This window comes from Muntiacus reevesi, chromosome 2 (assembly GCF_963930625.1).
Source record: "Muntiacus reevesi chromosome 2, mMunRee1.1, whole genome shotgun sequence".
In the NCBI taxonomy this organism is placed as follows: Eukaryota; Metazoa; Chordata; class Mammalia; order Artiodactyla; family Cervidae; genus Muntiacus; species Muntiacus reevesi.
This window is the reverse complement of record NC_089250.1, coordinates 261260845-261279071: the sequence shown is the minus strand read 5'-3', so window position 1 is coordinate 261279071 and position 18227 is coordinate 261260845. Positions and strand designations below refer to the sequence as shown.

Sequence of the window (18227 nt, the reverse complement as noted above, 5' to 3'; positions counted from 1 at the left end):
TAAAGTTGCACACCAATGTGTCTGTCTCATGTCTTCTTATCATGTGTGCTTGCTAAGTAACTTCAGTCATGTCCTACTCTTTGCGACCCTGTGGACTGTAGCCCACCAGGCTCTTCTACCCATGGGATTCTCCAGGCAAGAATACTGGGATGGGTTGCCATTCCCTCCTCCAGGGGATCTTCCCGACTCAGGGATCAAACCTGAGTCTATTACATCTCCTGCATTAGCAGGTGGGTTCTTTACCACTGAGCCACCTGGGAATCCCCTCCTTCCTGCACATCAGGTGTCAGATGCCTGGGGAACCTGGCATATGATGAATATTTACTGGCAGGTGAGGGGACGGATGGATGGAGACAGATAGATAGATTGGGAAAGATGTAGGCGGGGAAGTGGGAAAATGGGCAGTTGGATGATTAGAAGAATGGATGGATGAGAAAAGGAACAATTGGACGGAGGGAAGAAGTAGAAAATGAAAATATCAACAGCTTCTAACTTTATCATTTATAATCCGGGGAATGGTAATTTCTCTGCCACTCAGTTTCTTCATATGTTTTAGTCCACTCAGGTTGCTATAACAAAATATCATAAAATGGGTGGTTTATAAACAACAAAAATTTAAATTTCTCACAGTACTAGAGCCTGGGATTCCTGGTGGCTCAAATGATAATGTACCTGCAATGTGGGAGACCTGGGTTTGATCCCTGGGTGGGGAAGATCTCCTGGAGAAGGGAAAGGCAACCCACTCCAGTAGCGCCCGAATTCCACGGACAGAGGAGCCTGAAGAGCTAAGGTCCATGGGGTGGCGAAGAGTCAGACACGACTGAGCAACTAACACTTCCACTTTCACTAGAGCCTGGGAAGTCCAAGATCAAGGCGTCAGCAGATTTGGTGTCTGGTGAGAGCCAGCTTTCTGGTTCATAGATGACCATCTTCTCATGTGTCCTCACTTGGTGGAAGGGCAAGGGAGTTCTCTGGGGCTCTTTTATAAAGGCAGTAATCTCATTCATGAGGGCTCTACCCTTATGAGAGTACCCTTATGGGGGAGTATCACTCCCCCAAAGTCTCCATCTCCAAATACCATCACATTGGAGATTAGCTTCTGACACATGAACCTTGAAAGGACACGAACTTTCGGCCAAAAGCATCATACTTAAAGTAGAGCTAAGGATAGTCCCTGCCGCACAGAGTTGGAGTGAGGACTTAAGGTGTTCGTCCAATCTGCGCATCAAAAACTGACTCTGTCTCCTGCCCTGCCTATACTGGTCTTCCCCGCCTCAGTGACTAGCACTGCCAAACCTCAGTCAGAACATGAGGAATTATTCTTGATTCTTCCTTCATTTTTGCCCTCCACTCTGTTCATCAAAACATCTTTTTGGATTGTATCAAAACATACCTGAAATCTGCCTGCCTTTCTTATCATGCCCACTGTCACCACCCGGTTCAGCTGGCGTCATCTGCTCCTCCCCGCCTGTAATTCATGCTCACAGCCACTAGAGGACTCTTCCTTACCTGTGAAGAGTACCACTGGCTATAAATTGATCTTGTAATAAAATCAAATTCCTTCACCTAAAAGGCCCCTGCCAACCTCTTATTTTTAAAATGTTTTTATTTATTTACAAATAAAGAGAGCTGGACCACAGAGAAGGCTGAGCACCAAAGAATTGATGCATTTGAACTGTGGTAGTGGAAAAGAGTCCCTTGAAAAGCAAGGAGATCAAACCAGTCAATCCTAAAGGAAATCAACCCTGAATATTCATTGGAAGGACTGATGCTGAAGTTGAAGCTCCAATACTTTGGCTACCTGATGCGAAGAGCTGACTCTGAAGACAAGACCCTGATGCTGGGAAAGATTGAGGGCAAGAGGAGAAGAGGGCAACAGAAGACGTGATGGTTGAATGGCATCGTCGACTCAATGGACATGAGTTTGAGCAAACCCCAGGAGATGGTGGAGGACAGGGAAGCCTGGCATACTGCTGTCCATGGGGTCACAAAGAGTCAAACACAACTTTGTGACTGAACAACGTTTATTTGGCTGCACCAGGTCTCAGTTGTGGCATGCAGGATCTTTAGTTGTGGCATGTGGGGTCTAGTTCCCTTTCCAGGGAGTTGAACCTGAACCACCTGCATTGGGCACATGAAGTCTTAGCCACTGGGCCACCAGGGAAGTCCTCTGCCAACCTCTTCGAGCTCATCTGCTATCACTGTCATTATGATTTGGGAACCTTATCTTTCAGACTTCATTCCTTTGTGAGAAAACTGTTCCCCCCACTCATCACTGACTAGATGCGTCTCATCCTTCAGATGTCCACTTACCTGTTACTACCTTACAGAGCCCTTCCACAACCACCTCACTTAAAGTGGATTTCCTCTGTTTCTCTCTGTCCTCAACCTGTGGGGTCTGCCCCAACTCCGTGTAGTTAGTGTCTGAACGAAATTAAATTGTAGGACAGCAGTTGGATTCTGCAGAGAACTGGAGACTTGCTTGTTGTGGAAATATATCTGGTGTCAGCAGTGAAGTGTATGAACACAAAAACAGATTTCTTTTACAGCAAAGGAAGTTAACAGGTGTCACTGACTGGTAAATATGGGTCAGAGAATGCTGAAATTCTCTTGTGATTGCTTGCGTGTTCTCATTTAAATGGGAAACAAAGTCATCAATTCAGAGCAAGAAAGAAAAGTTTTGAAGTCTGATGAGAGAGAAGAGTGTGTAATATGATCCTTCAAGAAAAGGGGTGCAAGACTTCCTGGTGGACCAGTGGTTAAGAGTCCGCCTGCTGATGCAGGCCACACAGGTTCGATCCCTGATCCGGGAAGATTCCTCGTGCCACGGAACGCCTAAGCCCCTGCGCCACAACTACTAAGCCTGCACTCCAGAGCCCGTGCTCTGCAACAAGAGAAGCCACTGCAATGAGAAGCCTGCACAACATAATGAAGCATATCCCCTGATCACCGCAACTAGAGAGAGCCCATGCACAGCAACAAAGACCCACCCCAGCCAAAAAAACAGAAGAGAAAATCGGTCCAGCTGGCTTGGAAAAGAGTGTGTCAGTAGGTAAACATACTCTGATCACATGATTCAGCCATCTGATTCCTGGAACTCTTCTCAAAAAAAAAAAAAAAAAAAAAGGAAAAGAAATTATCTGCCTACACAAGTACTTGTAAGTGAATATTTCATAGCAGCATTACTCATGATAACCTCCATACTGGAAACATCTGGAAAGACAGACGAACAAAGTGTGGTCTAGCCATACAGTGAATTCAGCAATGAAAAGGAACCAGCTAGTGATAACATGCAACCATTTGAGACGTGATGCTAAGTGACAAAAACCAGAACCAAATTTTACATATTGTATAATCTTATCTATATGAAATGGGATGATTGAGATGTTCTGAAACTGAATTGTGGTGATGAGTGTATAAACTATAAATTTACTAAAGTGTGTTCTATAATGTGTTGACCTATACACATAAAATAGGTGTTTTTTTTAACAGATTGATCTTTTAAAAATATATTTATTTATTTGTTTGTTTCTATGTCCGGTCTTAGCTGTCACACGTAGGTCTTTCATTGTTGTGATACACGGGCTTCTCTCTAGTTGTGGTGGGTGGGCTTTGTTGCCCCTCGACCTGTGGGATCTTAATTTCCTGACCAGAGATCAAACCTGCATCCCCTACATTGGAAGATGGATTCTTAACCACTGGACCACCAGGAAAGTCCCCAAAGAGGTGGATTTTATGATATGTAAATTATGCCTTAAGCATTTAAAAATGAGCACATTACTGATACTACTAAGGAAAAAAAAAGGAAATGGGAGAATGATTTAATTAGGGGCATGTGATGGGATGGCTGGACTGCTTGGGGTCATGCACAGAGTGGGTGTGGGTGTTTCTCCATCCACATTCAGCTGCCATTGTGCAGGTGTGAAGGAGGTGGAGAATGGACTCAATTGGGTGCAAAAGATAAAGTTAGAAGTTTGAGGGCATGAGGAAAGGAGAGGAGATAACAGTGGATGGGGCATTGGGCTGGGTGGTGAGATAGTGTGATCATGAGGAGATGAGGTGAGGGGCAGGGAGAGGGAGGTCAGCTTCATGGGGCTGAAGAGTTCTCAGAGCAGCAGTTTCAGAGGGAGTGAACTGGAGAGACAGAAGGTGATGGGCAGACAGTGAGATGCATGGATTCTGCAGGGGCTGCAGTTTTGGGGTTGTCACTGTCTGGGGGTGGGCCTTTCTTCCCCACCAGCCTGGGACCTTAGGATTACCACAGTCACCATTGTGTCTCTTGCACAAAGTCTGGATGTGGGAAGGAAGGGTTGGGCGGAGGACGAGGTCACTAGAGGAGAAGTCAAGAGATCCAGAGGCCAGAATGGTCAAAGGATCATCTACCTGAATTTGGAAGTCAGTAAGAATTATGAGAGGAGCAGCTTGGGTGGCCATGAGCCTAGAGCTAAAAAGATGAAGTGAACTGCAGTGATTTGGGAGTTGATAAAGCTGGTAACAAGAATGGGAGCAGGTTCTGTGCAGAAATTTCAAAGTGAGGGTCTTAGAGAGGAGGCAGACGATGGTTTAGAAGTAGCCACAAGGAGCTTATCTCATCTACAGGCCCAGTGAGCATGAAGGCTGAGGAAGAGAAAGAGCCTCTGCTTAGAAGGGCTGCATAGAAAGGTGTGTCTTCATGGGAGAACTAGGTTGTGATCAGGGCAGAAAGGTAAAAGGAAGGTTCAGGGGGCGTGGGGGGACATGCAGAAAAGCCCTCCAGGGATGCCTCCTCTCTCCCAGCCCTGACCATTCTGCCTGTACTGTCCCCACCCCACCCCCATTCTGGCCCTGACCCCTCTGAACCACCACTGTCAGAGGACCAGGGACTGGCAGCTCCAGGAAGGCTGGACTCTTTCAGTCACCACTGTGCCCCCAGCACAAGAGTAGCAGGTACCCCCCTAATTATTCACTGTGTGCTCATCATGTGTGACTCTTGTGGCCCCATGGACTGTAGCCCACCAGGCTCCTCTGGCCATAGAATTTTCCAGGCAAGAATATTGGAGGGGTTGCCACTTCCTACTCCAGAGGATCTCTCCAACCCAGGAATTGAACCTGAGCCTACTGAGTCTCCTGCACTGGCAGGTGGATTCTTTACCACTAGCACCACCTGGCAAACCCCAATTACTCGCTGAAAAGGGAAGTGAAAGTGTTAGTCACTCCGTCGTATCCAACTCTTTGCAACCCCATGGACTGTAGCCCACCAGGCTCCTCTGTCCATGGGATTCTTCAGGCAAGAATACTGAAGTGGGTAGCTATTTCTTTCACCAGGGCTTCCCAACCCACTGCAGACAGATTCTTAACCATCTGAGCCAGCAGGGAAGCCCAATTACTCACTGGTAGTACCCATTTCAGGTCTGCAGAGCAAGTTGGCAGATGCAATACCTCAGAGCCAGGAGATGGTGCCAGGATTCCAGAAGAGAGCCTGCACTGTACTCTGAGGATTGTCATCCATTTTTCTTTCCCATTTGTGGCTGTACCTCGAGGCCCATGGGATCTCATTTCCCCAATCAGCGATGGAGCCCGCACCCCCTGAATTGGAAGCATGGATTCTTCACCACTGGAACACCAGGGACATCCTGGATTTTCATCCTTTAGAAAAAAAAAAATTATTTTTAATTGGAAGGCAAACAGTAAGATCCAGGAGTAGTAGGTAACACTACCCTGAATTGGAACCATTTGAAATATTACATAGTTCCTGGAAATGCAGCATAGACTCCACAGATTTTCCATCTTAATATGTCAACAGATTTTCAGGAGTGTTTCCAGAACACCCTGCACAGAGAACTCAAGACAGCACAGGTTCATTCATTCCTTCAACAAACATTTAGGGAGCACCCACTGTGTATCTGTTCTGGATACAAAGTGATACAACAATGAACAGAACAGACCAGTGGATTCTCCTGGAGGTTGTTACTAATGCTCATAGTAGCATGTGTTTTGCTTTGTGGAATCAATATGAGGATGAATATTCAAGTTATAAAATTACAAAGTGCAAAATTCTCAGTATTAATACAGAGTCTTCTCCTTGTTCCCTCCTCCGCCTGCATCCTGATCTGGTCCTTCCTGTCTCCTGCCTGATCCACCGCAGCAGGCCCCTCCTTGGTTTTCCTGCTCCCACCTCTATCTCTCACTCTGTTTCCCACATTCAGCCAGAGTGACCCAGGTCAGATCACATCCCTTCTCTGTTCAGAACCCTCCATCCCACTCAGAGTAAAAGTCAAAGTTCTCACCCCAAGGCCCCACACAATTTGCCTGTTAACCTCCCTGTCCTCATCTCTTCCCACTCTCCCCTGCTCACTCTGCCTGAAAAACATCTCTCAGTGTTTCTGCAACTCTCCTTACCTTTCCTGCCGCAGGGCCTTTGCACATGCAATCCTATTTGCCTGGAACTCTCTTCCCCCAGACAGGAGCATGCCTCATTCACTTCCTTTAGCTTTTTGCTCAAAAGTCACTGGATGCATTCCCTGACCACCCTGTAAGAAATTTCACCGCTCTTCCCAACACCAGTCTCCAAAGCACTTATTTCTCCAAAGCACTTATGGCCTTCTACCATTCAGCGTGTTTTTACTAACTTGTTTGGTGTCTGTTTCCCTCCTCGGAAGATGAGCTCCAGAGTTTCTATGTCTTGTTCCCTGCTGCATTCCCAATGCCTAGAACAGAGTGCCTGGTACATTCAGGCACACAACAAGTGCTTTTCCAATGTATGAATGGAGTCCAGAGCCGGCGCTTGTTCTTGGGGATGGAAATGGATTAGGGAAGGTTTTTGAGTGTAGAGGGAATTTTAGGGAGTTAACTGGGAATAGAGAAGAGAAGCAAAGGGCACAGCTCCTGCGAAAGTTTGAGGATGAGCCCTGATTACTCAGGCTCCCTGGTGGCTCAGACGGTTAAGAATCTGCCTGCGACGCGGGAGACCAGGGTTCCATCCCCGGTTCGCAAGGATCCTCTGGAGAAGGGAATGGCAACCCACTCCAGTATTCTTGCCTGGAGAATCCCACAGACAGAGGAGCCTGGTGGGCTGCAGTCAATGAGGTCGCAGAGTCGGGCAGGACTTAGGGACTACATTTTCACTTCCTGATTACTGGGGTGCTCGCACCTGTGAAAGGGAAGCGGGAAGCGTGTAGCGATCTCCGCCCAGGTCACGGTAGCGCCTAGGGCGCTCGAGGGGGCGGAGCCCTGAGAAGCTCAAAAATTCCCGCCCACAGCGGGCGCTGGGGGCGGGGCTGGGCTGCGGCCCCCGAGGGGCGGGGCTGCGTGGTCGCGTCATGCAGTGTACGCCGCCGCGCGCCTGCGCTCCTTTCCACGTGCGTCAGCCCCAGTCGCGTGGAGCCCGGGAAGCCGCCGACACCTGAGGCGCGCAGCTCCGCGCTCGCTATGAAACCAGGTGCAGCCCGGGTTGGGGTCGGGGTCAGGGCTGGAACTCGGCGGGGAGCGGGGTGCCAGGCGGGAACAGAGGGGCGGGGTCTTGGCCTGGCTGGCAGGGGTTCTGAGCCCCGGATGCACTCTCTTGTGAGGAAGGGTCCTGTTCCGGCCTCTCGTGGGGATGAGCGAACCTGAGCCTAGGGTTCGGGTTCCTGGTCTAGAGGTTTGTGACTGACTGACTCGTCAGAGGTCACGGTCGTGAGTCGAGGGTCTTGGGCGTAAAATTGGGGATGTCCTGAACTGGAATTCGTTTCATTGAGGCCGTCATTAGGGGGTCTTGGATATTGGGCCGCGGGCGGCAGTCGAGGGTGCTGCCCAGAATCTAGATCCAGGCATCGGGGGTCTTGGATCTCTGGGCGTGGAATTTGGAGATTTGGCCTCATCGCGAGGCGGAAGAGTCCCTGATCTTGGGCCCAGAGACTGGATCCTCTTAAGACCCCGTATCCTCCCCTGTCGCTGCCGCAGCTATAGTACCCTTGACTTCAAACCCAGCTTCTCGGAGAGAGCCGCATAGATTAGTATTCTGACTTGATAGTCTGTGGACCTCTCTGGCCCACTTTCTCGCTCTCTACTCTCCCGAGGGGGGCGGATCCCTAAGCATGGAGTGGAGATCCGGAGCCTAGTGATCCTCAACTGCGGTGAGAAGTGAGGTGAAACTTCACACACCGAGTATAGGATTGTGGGGTGGGGGAGGGAGGTGATCACAGGGCGTGAGTGGCTTTATTCATTGCGATTTTACTGGAGATTCTGATGAGCCCTCCGCACCTCCCTCCTAGTGGAGTGAGGCGAGTCCCTGCTTTGACAGCAGAAGGGCCTCAGTTCAGAGTTTCAATCCTAACTATGCTTAACTCACTGTGTGACTTTGGGCAAGTCGCTTTACCTGTCTGAGCCTCAGTTATCTCATCAATAAAATGGCGCCCAGTTCTAATTTAGTGAGAGCATGTTAAGAAAAAATAGCACACGGTGGTAATCCTTTTGCAATATATGTGTATTAGCTGAACAGGCTGTACACCTTAAACTTTCACATAGTTAGATTTTGTCTATTATACCTCGTATAGCACAGTGCTTGACGTATAATAGTATTGGTTCTAATTGTTATTTTTACCATTCTCATCAAGGGGAACAAAATTAGGGTCCTTTTCCCCAGATGTCTCATCTCTTATAAATCAGGCTGATTCCTTCCTCCTCCCCACAACTTGCTCCCCTGGAGTTGAGGAAGTCTTCCACCATGACAGAAAGGGTCTGTTTCTTAGTACAGATTTTCTTTTTTTCCTTCCTCCTTCCCCTTCGACCTGTGGAGAAATGGGGTCATCTGGTCGGGGGTAGTGGAATTTGTGGCTCCATGCCCCCTCCCAGGTTCCCTTTCCCTTCAGTGTTTGGGGATGTGCTGGTGAAGTGAGAAGTGCCGGGCGGTGTGCCTCCCACCTGAGACCCTGGCAAGCCCACAGGCATCCTGTGGTCTGATTGTCCCAGGAGTGGAAGGCTACACCTTCTTCCCAACCCTGCCCTTACTGCGTTAGGATAAGAAGTTGTAGAAGTTGTCAGGGGTCCGCTGTTTAGCAAGGATTTTTATTTATTTATTTATTTTTGGCTGTGCTGGATCTCCACTGGGACTTCTCAGGTGGCTCAGTGGTAAAGAATTCCTACAGTGCAGGAGACTCAAGAGACCGGTTTGATCCCTGGGTCGGGAAGATTCCCTAGAGTAGGAAATGGCAACCCACTCCAGTATTCTTGGTGGGAAAATTCCACGGACAGAGGAGCCTGCCGAACTCTAGTCCGTGAGGTCACAAAGAGTTGGACCCGACTGAGTACAGGTCTTCACTGTTGTTCGGACTTTCTCTAAGCACTGGCGTAGTTGCCCCTCAGCATGTGGGATCTTTCCAGACCAGTGATCCAACTCATGTCCTCTGCATTGGTCGGTGGATTCTTAACCACTGGACCACCAGAGAAGTCCTTTAGCAAAGATTTTAGTCTGGTTGAGAGAGGAAGCCTTGGGGAGATTTCAAGCAAGGATATGATGGCAGTCAGACTTGACTACGACATTTGAAAGGGTCCTTCTTTCTCTGTGTGAAAGATTTTAGGGGAACAAGAGTGAAAGAGCAGTAAGAAGTTGTTGCTGTCATCTACTTGGGGATGATGTGGCTCGGACCAGGGTGGTGGCAGTGGACCTAGTTGACAGATTGTCACCCTTTGGGGATATGGTTTGGAGATGGAGCCAATAGTTTGCATGTGGGCATGAGAGGGGCCAAGGACAATTCAGGGTTTTGGCGTATGTAACTGGAAGGGTGGGGTGCCAGTTTGGAGATGGGGAAGGCTGTGGCAAAAGAGAAGTTTTGTGTTTTTTTCTCCCCAATTATTTTTATTAGTTGGAGACTAATTACTTCACAACATTGCATTGGGTTTTTTCATACATCAACATGAATCAGCCATGGAGTTACATGTATTCCCCATCCCGATCCCCCCCCCCCCCCATTCCCCTGGGTCCTCCCAGTGCACCTGGCCCGAACACCTGTCTCATGCATCCCATCTGGGCCGGTGATCTGTTTCAGAAGAGAAGTTTTAAAACTGCTTCAAAACCAAAACTTATATTTAAAAAAAAGTATGTGAGTGTGTATTTTTCTGAGGAGTGGGTACAGTCCATCTTTCTAAGAGCTCCAGGAACTGAAATGGACTAAGATGTTTTGAGTATCATGCATACTGTGCCCCATGCCATGCCCACACTTTCTGGGTCTTTGTTTTGTCACGACTGGGTTGAGGGTCTCTTCAGCGTGGTGGTTTCTCCCCTCAGTAGGAAGGAGAGACTTGTTCCCCTGAGTTTGAATAATATATTCAAACTGCAGGTAAGGCAGTGTATTAAGCGCTTTTTGTGTGTTGTCGTTTAATCTTTACAATTTTACGAGGTGGGCACTGTGTTATTTTCCAGATCTCCTTTTTACGGGTGAACTTTTCAAGACACCCGCGAACCTTGTCTACTCCCTAGGGTCATGGATGGAATGGCCATCTACCTGTGTTCAGTCCATGAGCTGCTTGAGGGGAGGGACTGGGGCTCTGGTCACCATCCGATCACCTGCTTCCTGAATGAACAGAGAGAGTGCTTTCTTCTTGAGGCAGAACCCAGGGCTTTAAGAGTCATCAGTAAACAGCTCATTTAATTTTCATGGAGCCCATATTCCTGCAGGATGCAGTGATGACCTAAACAACCATCCCTGTCCATTTGGAGTTGATTCCAGTGGGGGGAGTGGGGAAGAGGCAGTGATAATTGTTAAAATGCCATGTATGATAATTGGCAGGAAGAAAAAGAAAGCAGAGTAAAGGCCAGGTAGCCAGAGAAGGCTGGTCTGAGGAAGGAACATTTGGTCAGAGACTTGCATGCAGTGGAGGGAGTGAGTCAGACAGTGTCCTCAGGACCTAGGCAGAGGGAACAGAAGATGTCAAGGGTGTCGAAGCTGGAAATGGAGTTTGTTCTTGGGGAGGAAGAACACAGGACCTAGCATAGAGTGTGGTCAGGAAAGTCAGCAAAGCCAGTGTGGTGATTCTCAGTCTGGGCCACACATTAGAGTGACCTGAGGAACTTTAAAGTCCAATGCCTGGGCCCCCATCCCAGACAGTTACTCAGAATCGCTTGCATGGGGCAAGGGGGAGACCCACTGACTTAGGACTTTGGAAGCCCAAAAAAGGAATTGTGATTTCATTTAGAATGTGATGGAAAACCTTTGAAGGAGTTTGGGCAGGGGAATGGTGAGAGCTGATTGGCTGTTCTGAAAAGGTCAGTCACCAGCTGCTGTGTAGGCAGGAGACTGCAGAGGGAGCAGGAGACCAGAGGTCAGCAGCTCCCAGGTAGGAGTTTGAAACCAGCTCATTTTTAACACTTAAATTAGGACTAGCTCTTCAGAGTTCTCTGTTTTCATCTTTAACGCCATTAAGATGACTGAAGCCTCCGTGGGGACTTCCCTGGTAGTCCAGTGGTTGAGACTCAGAGCTCCCGAGGCAGGGGACTCGGGTTCGATCCCTGGTCCGGGAACTGAGATCCCACGTGGTGCATGGGGTGGCCAAAAAAAATTAAAAAAAGAAAGAGGAATGAAGCCTTCATAGGGTAGGAATATAACACACCTTTGCAAAAACTTTAGCAGGTTTAATGTTGAATAGTTTACATCAAGGGAGGTCATTTGAAACCAGCATGGATTTTCACACAAATGATTGATAACTCCGTTTTTCTGAAAGTAGAGCAGAGCTTTAGAAGCCATTGCAGAGGTCAGATACTGTATCTGTGAGCACCAGGAGAAATCTGCTTCAGACATTGTTTTGGGCTCAGCAAACAATGTTTGCTGTCTCCCAAAGTGATGAAAATCAAGTCTCTCTGAATTTTTTTTTTCCTTTAAACTTTTCATCTTCTTGACAAACCCTAAGTAAACTGCTAAGCTGTTGCCCATCCATAAAGGACAATTTTTGGTTTTTGCTTCCCCCTCACTGCTCCCCTGCCAACACCAAGCTGGGGGAGACTTGTGTGTGTTTAGAAGCAGGGGGACCAGTTAGCAGGAAAAGATGGGGTGCCAAACGCACCCCCCCGACCCCCCACTGATTTGGGGCTAGCACTTCTCTGGCATACACAAGGTCCCGAGTGGGAAAGCATGAAGAAGTTTCAGGGCCTGGGGGACCCTCCTGCCACAGCGCATGGGCACACATGGCATATACTCTTCTTCAGACTAATCAATACTGGAAACAGAACAGATTCTGTGAATTGACTCCCCAGCTAAGGAAAGCAGAATATTAACGGTAATCTGCTTCTACCTGTTTTCCTTCTCATCCTCACCCTATAGTTTCACCCTCCCCAGACCTGATACTCAGCTTCACGTATACCACGCCCTTTGTCTCCCTAAGGGGAGGGTGCATGGGTCATCACCTGGACCAACACAACTAGTGCTGTTCGGTCTTGGTTGTGGCTGGACTTTTTATAAAGGATGTTGTGTCAGACGTGGTTTTCTAGGGCTTGCTTTTTCACTTACTGGGATTGAGACTTCTATCTGACCTGTGTTGCTGTTAACCTTTTTTCTTTAATGGCTGTGAACGGTCCGAGTCTCATTCATCCCTTCTGCCGATGGACGTTCAGGTCAGTCCTGTTGGTTCTGCCGTGGACACGTGTGGGCATCTCTCCCGGTGTGCATGTGCACACATTTCTCTCCTGAGCAGAGTCCTTCGCTGTAGAAGTAACTTCTCAAACTCCATGGCCCCATTGATGATTCCTATTTCTGTTTCCATCACAGGGTTCAGCCCCCGCGGGGGCGGCTTCGGTGGCCGCGGTGGCTTTGGTGACCGCGGAGGTCGCGGCGGCGGCCGTGGAGGATTCGGTGGAGGCCGAGGAGGCTTCGGCGGGGGCCGAGGTCGTGGCGGAGGAGGTGGATTCAGGGGCCGTGGACGAGGAGGAGGAGGAAGAGGTGATGGACTGGGCTCTCCCCGGGCTGGGGGCTAGGGTGGGGAGGGAACCCCCATGGGGTTTTGCTCTCACCGCGTCTCTGCCTTGTAGGTGGCGGGTTCCAGTCTGGTGGCAACCGGGGTCGTGGTCGGGGAGGAAAGAAAGGAAACCCATCAGGGAAGAATGTGATGGTAGAGCCCCATCGACATGAGGGTGAGTGAGGAAGGCGGGGAGCCCGCCAGGGTTAGGGGTGGGGTGGTGCCCCGATGGGGTGTTGACCCCGCTCTGACCCCCTCCCCCAGGCGTCTTCATCTGTCGAGGAAAGGAAGATGCGCTGGTCACCAAGAACCTGGTCCCTGGGGAATCCGTTTACGGAGAGAAGAGAGTTTCGATTTCGGTGAGACCCCATGCCTGGCTAAGCCGCCAGGGCCACCAGCAGTCTGGTCTCCCTGCCCCCCACTGTCCATCCTACATGAGACAGCCTGGGGATCATCTTAAGCTACAAGTCAGATCACATGCTCCCCTCCCCAGACACCTCCGTGACCTCACGCTGGCTTCAGGTTCAAGTCCTGGGTCCTCTGTGACTGGGGGGCCTGCACGTGCTGTCTCCCTCGTCCCCTAACCACACGTCTTCCAGCCACTCCCACAGCCTCCCTGCTCCCCCTGCCTGGAACACTGTCCCTCCCCGCTCCAGGCAGGGCCGGTCCCGTGTCAGCACGAGCATCTCTGGTCTGCTGTCCCCTCATCTCCCTCACGAGCCCCCTTGCCCCGCCCTATCTGTCAGAAGCAGCCCTCACGACCTCTCTGCAGGCTTCCGTGCTGCCTGGAACTCCTTTCCTCATTGACCTGAGTGAGCCGTCAGCTTCGGGCAGTTCCCCCTCCCGGGCTCTCCTGGCCGCCCCCTTCTCATCCCCACCTGCCCGCGCGCCCTGCTCCCCGGACGTCACGCGCTCCTTCCTGACTTGACCTTTCTCCTGAGCACATGTCACTGCTCCGTTCCGTGTGTGTCCGTTCAGCGTGGCCTCACTCCTGGGGGCAAGGCCTTTGTCCCCTTCAGAGTGTCTGCCCAGTTTCTGGGCTCGGGGGCGGCACAGGCAGTGTTGGCAGAACCAACGCGGAGGTCTTGCCTTGCTGTTGTCTGGGATGATCTTGTCTTTATTGTTCCCGTCGCTGCCCCTTCTCCCTGAGTCAGGAACCCCCACGAGAGCGCAGGCCTGCCTGTTGTGGTCACAGATGTGTATACTCATTTGTTTCTCATACAAGGACTGGGCGCCCAGTCCCTTTTGAGGGCCTGACAGTTAAGAGCCGAGGGGTCTTGCAGAAGAGCCTGGCACTGACTTCCACCCCCATCTCTCCGGGTGCAGGAGGGAGATGACAAAATTGAATACCGTGCCTGGAACCCCTTCCGTTCCAAGCTGGCAGCTGCGATCCTGGGTGGGGTGGACCAGATCCACATCAAGCCAGGGGCCAAGGTGCTCTACCTTGGGGCTGCCTCGGGCACCACCGTCTCCCACGTCTCTGATATTGTTGGCCCGGTGAGTAGACGGAGGGACAGGAAGAGGTGGGAGGGAGGGAAAGTTCCCCTCCCCTGCCTGGACGCAGAGGCCCTGGCTGCCTCCCTGCACCGAGGGGCTTGGAGCCAGGCCCTTCCTGGTCACCATGCCTGTGCGCGAAAGGAGTGCTTGAACCACATGGTCTCCAGAACTCCATTCAGCCTCACACCTGAGTTCTTGGCCTGGAGCGAAGGGGCTTGGGTGTTGGGGTAACCAATGTTGGGGGGGCCAGAGCCGAGAGTACATTTGATTTGATTGCTACCCCTCTGGGACTTTCGTGGTTAAGCGTGGTTAAGACTCCACACTTCCACTGCAGAGGGTGCAGGTTCCATCCCTGGTTATGGAACTAAGATCCTGTATGCCATGTGGTGCAGCCAAAAAAAAGATACCCCTCAAATCTGGGCTTCTGGTTTCTCTAAACAGGAGATTGTCAGTTTGGGGGCCTATGCTTCCGTGCGGCTGGACAGCCTCCCTGTTGAGAGGGCACCCAGACATCTCACTTCATGATTCCTCACTTGGCTATGAGGCTAGAGGGTGTGTAATTTAATGGTTAAAAACCCCAGACTCTGGTGCAGGCTTTTAACAGTGAAGTGGCTTTTAGCAGGTACTTGCTCTCTCTCAGCCTCAGTGTGCCCCTCTGGAAAATGGGTGATTGTGATGATAAATGAATTAAATCCTGTAACGTGCCTAGAGCAGTGTCTGGCCCAGTGCAGGTATTCTTAGCTGTTATGTCATCTCTATGCTCTAGCTTTCTCATTTTAAGCCTGAACTGAGGGCCTGGGCTATCAGATCAGACAAAGTAGGATGGAATAACCTCGGACCTATTCATCTGTAAAATGATAACAAGGGCTTCCCAGGTGCTTCTAGTGGTAAAGAACTCACCTGCCAATGTAGGAGATGCAAGAGACATGGGTTCAATCCCTGGGTTGGAAAGATCCTCCAGAAGGGCATGGCAACCCACTCCAGTATTCTTGCCTGGAGAATCCCATGGACAGAGGAGTCTGGCAGGCTACAGTCAGTGGGGTCGCAAAGAGTCAGACAGGACTGAAGCGACTTAGTATGCACACACACATCATGATAACAGGTCATTAAATGGTAATGTTTTGATTTGGGAATTTGAAGAGCTGCATGCGGTATATGGGCCATAGTAGGCACTCCATACAGGAGAACTAGTTATCATTGTTATTTTTGTTTGACTTTGATGTCTTCTAGGATGGTCTGGTCTATGCAGTTGAGTTCTCCCACCGTTCTGGCCGTGACCTCATTAACTTGGCCAAGAAGCGGACCAACATTATTCCTGTCATTGAAGATGCTCGGCACCCGCACAAATACCGCATGCTCATCGGTGAGGGGTCTAGGGTTGGCTTGGGAGAGGGGAAGGTGTGAGACAGGCCACTCCAGGTGTCCTCGAGGAGGCCCCCGGAGTCCTGATTTGGATGGAATTGGAGTGGATGAACAGGTTGAATCTGCAGAAATGCAAATGGTCTGGGGAGCCAGGTGAGGTGGAGGTGGTGGTTCCGCTTCAGGGACCCAGCTATCTGGGTCCTTGGGCCAACCTCTTTCCCTCTAATCTCCTGACACTCCCACCTCCCACCGAGTACTTCCTGCCTGCCTGGCTCCAAAACCCAGTATCTTTTATGCTACCCCTCACTTAGGCATAAAAACCTTCTTCAGAGGTCGTCATCAGCATCCTCTGGTGAGATCATAACCCAGAAAGCACACCTAGAGGGACCCATTGTGAATATTAATAACTTTGGTTTTTTAAAAAAAGTTCAGAAACATAGTATAAAAATTGAGCACCTGTAAAGTACCCCCAGAGGTAGCTGATCTGAACAATTTGATGTCGACTTTTCCTGATTTTAAAAAAGTCATTGCACCATATTTTCATTTTTTTAAGTTTTTCTTCCTGAGTTTTTTTTCCCTGTGCATATACCCTACCTCTGTCCTGCAACTTGTTTTCATTTCACAATCCTGCAGACGCGATTGCCTGTAAGTGCTCACCTTTACTCGCCTTTTTGATGACGTGTCTGTCTCCCCCCCCAGACCTGGGAGCGTCTCGAGGGCAGGGTCCAGGTCTGACTCGTCTCTGTGCCCCCCACGCCCGGCCCGGGGCTGGCCACAGAGTAGGTGGCAATATGGTTTACAAGAGGAATGAATGATTGGTGTAACTGTGGGCTTTGGACCCATCTTGGGGGCACTGTGGAGGGTGGGGGATCATTGCGGGGGGAGGTGAGACTGGAGGCAGGGAAGACTGCCAGGAACCTGCTGGTGTCAGAGCTCAGGCCCCATGGGAGGAGCTGGGAAGATTAAGTGGGTCCAGCTTTTAACTGCTACTTCTTTCTCCCTAGCAATGGTGGATGTGATCTTTGCCGACGTGGCCCAGCCAGACCAGACCCGGATTGTAGCCCTGAATGCCCACACCTTCCTGCGTAACGGAGGACACTTTGTGATTTCCATTAAGGTGTGGAGCTTGGAGGAGTCTATGGGGTGGCAATATCTTCTTGGTTTGTAACTACCAAGCAGTCGGTCAAAACAACCCTGATTAAGTGTATTCTCAGCTCCCTATAAGCCACCCAATTGAATAGAACATAATGAAAAATTTCTACAAAACTGAAAACCACAGAATTTAAGGAGGCAATAGACTATAATGGTTGAGTGCATGATCACTGAGTCTGAGTATCTGAGTTTGGATTCCAGCTTGCTGTGTCTTTGGCAAGTTATCTAATCTATATGCCTGTTTCTTCACTTGTAAAATAGCAATATTAGTCCTCTTTTAGTGTTGATGTAAGGACTACACTTCTCAGTATATGTAGAATCTTTAGAACAGAACCTGGTATAAAATAAACAACAGATAAATGCTAGGTGCATCTTTAAAAAGTTTATCTTCTTTTGAATTCAGAGGCGTGTCCAGTACTTCAACCAGATTTCCCATTCTCTTTTGCTGTGTTTGTTTTTGGAATTCTCAGTTGCATAATTCCTAAAGAAAAGGAAGGAGGGAGGAAAAAAAAAAAAGTAAAATTTAAACACTAGCTTTTAGATAAATAGGGTTCTGTTGAAGGATTTCTGTTCCAAATACAAACCGAATCGAAAACTTCTCTAACAAAGTCTTTCCGTACATTTCCAAAGCCTAGTCTTCAATAAAAACAAATTCTGCTGGTTTAAAGAAGCACAAAAAGGGGGGAATATCCCAAAGCTTGCCTCAGACTTCAAATGCTCTCTTTTGCAGGCTAATTGCATTGACTCCACAGCCTCCGCCGAGGCCGTTTTTGCCTCTGAAGTGAAAAAGATGCAGCAAGAGAATATGAAGCCCCAGGAGCAGCTGACCCTAGAGCCGTACGAAAGAGACCATGCTGTGGTCGTGGGTGTGTACAGGTGAGCACGAGGCCCCATCAGTACTTGTTACGAGTGCTCCAAAGTGGTGACGGGCTCTTCTAAGTCCACTTTCTTCTCTCAGGCCACCTCCCAAAGTGAAGAACTGAAGCCCAGCGCCATCTGGATCGCCAGAGTGTGTTGCTACTGTTACACGTTTGTTTTTCTATTAAAAGACTCATCAGTCGCTCCGTTTGCCGCTGATTGCTTGACGACGTCTGTTTACAGGGCGCTTGCCCGCTTGGTCCACCCGTGTGGTGGTGGGGGCGAGCGTTCCCACCCGGTCGCACTGCGCACGCTCCACGCTTAGCTGCCTCCTGCGCAGCCGTAACTCGAACTTCGGCGCTTGGGCGGGGTCGGTAGCTCACTGCGCATGGGTCCCAGTCAGGTCCTCTGAGCGCAGCCGCGGAGCGCTGCCCTGGGTCACGTGAGGGGAAACA

At 49.8% G+C, this 18227-nt stretch overlaps 1 protein-coding gene across 1 annotated transcript; it reads left to right on the top strand.

Annotated features, from left to right (window-relative positions):
* The first annotated feature begins 7306 nt into the window (after positions 1–7306).
* FBL (fibrillarin) lies at positions 7307–17974 on the top strand. Its single transcript, XM_065920589.1, has 9 exons — positions 7307–7417; positions 12717–12887; positions 12977–13078; positions 13168–13262; positions 14230–14400; positions 15631–15763; positions 16767–16879; positions 17645–17790; positions 17873–17974. Exons 1-9 carry the CDS (start codon positions 7408–7410, stop codon positions 17895–17897), a joined length of 966 nt encoding a protein of 321 aa, XP_065776661.1. The 5' UTR covers positions 7307–7407; the 3' UTR covers positions 17898–17974.
* The last annotated feature ends 253 nt before the right edge of the window (positions 17975–18227 follow it).

Excerpts from the sequence above, each read along its gene's own strand:
- FBL (XM_065920589.1), top strand. Across the intron at positions 13,263-14,229 it reads AGAAGAGAGTTTCGATTTCG|GAGGGAGATGACAAAATTGA; the intron begins GTGAGACCCCAT and ends CTCCGGGTGCAG. Across the intron at positions 15,764-16,766 it reads CAAATACCGCATGCTCATCG|CAATGGTGGATGTGATCTTT; the intron begins GTGAGGGGTCTA and ends CTTTCTCCCTAG.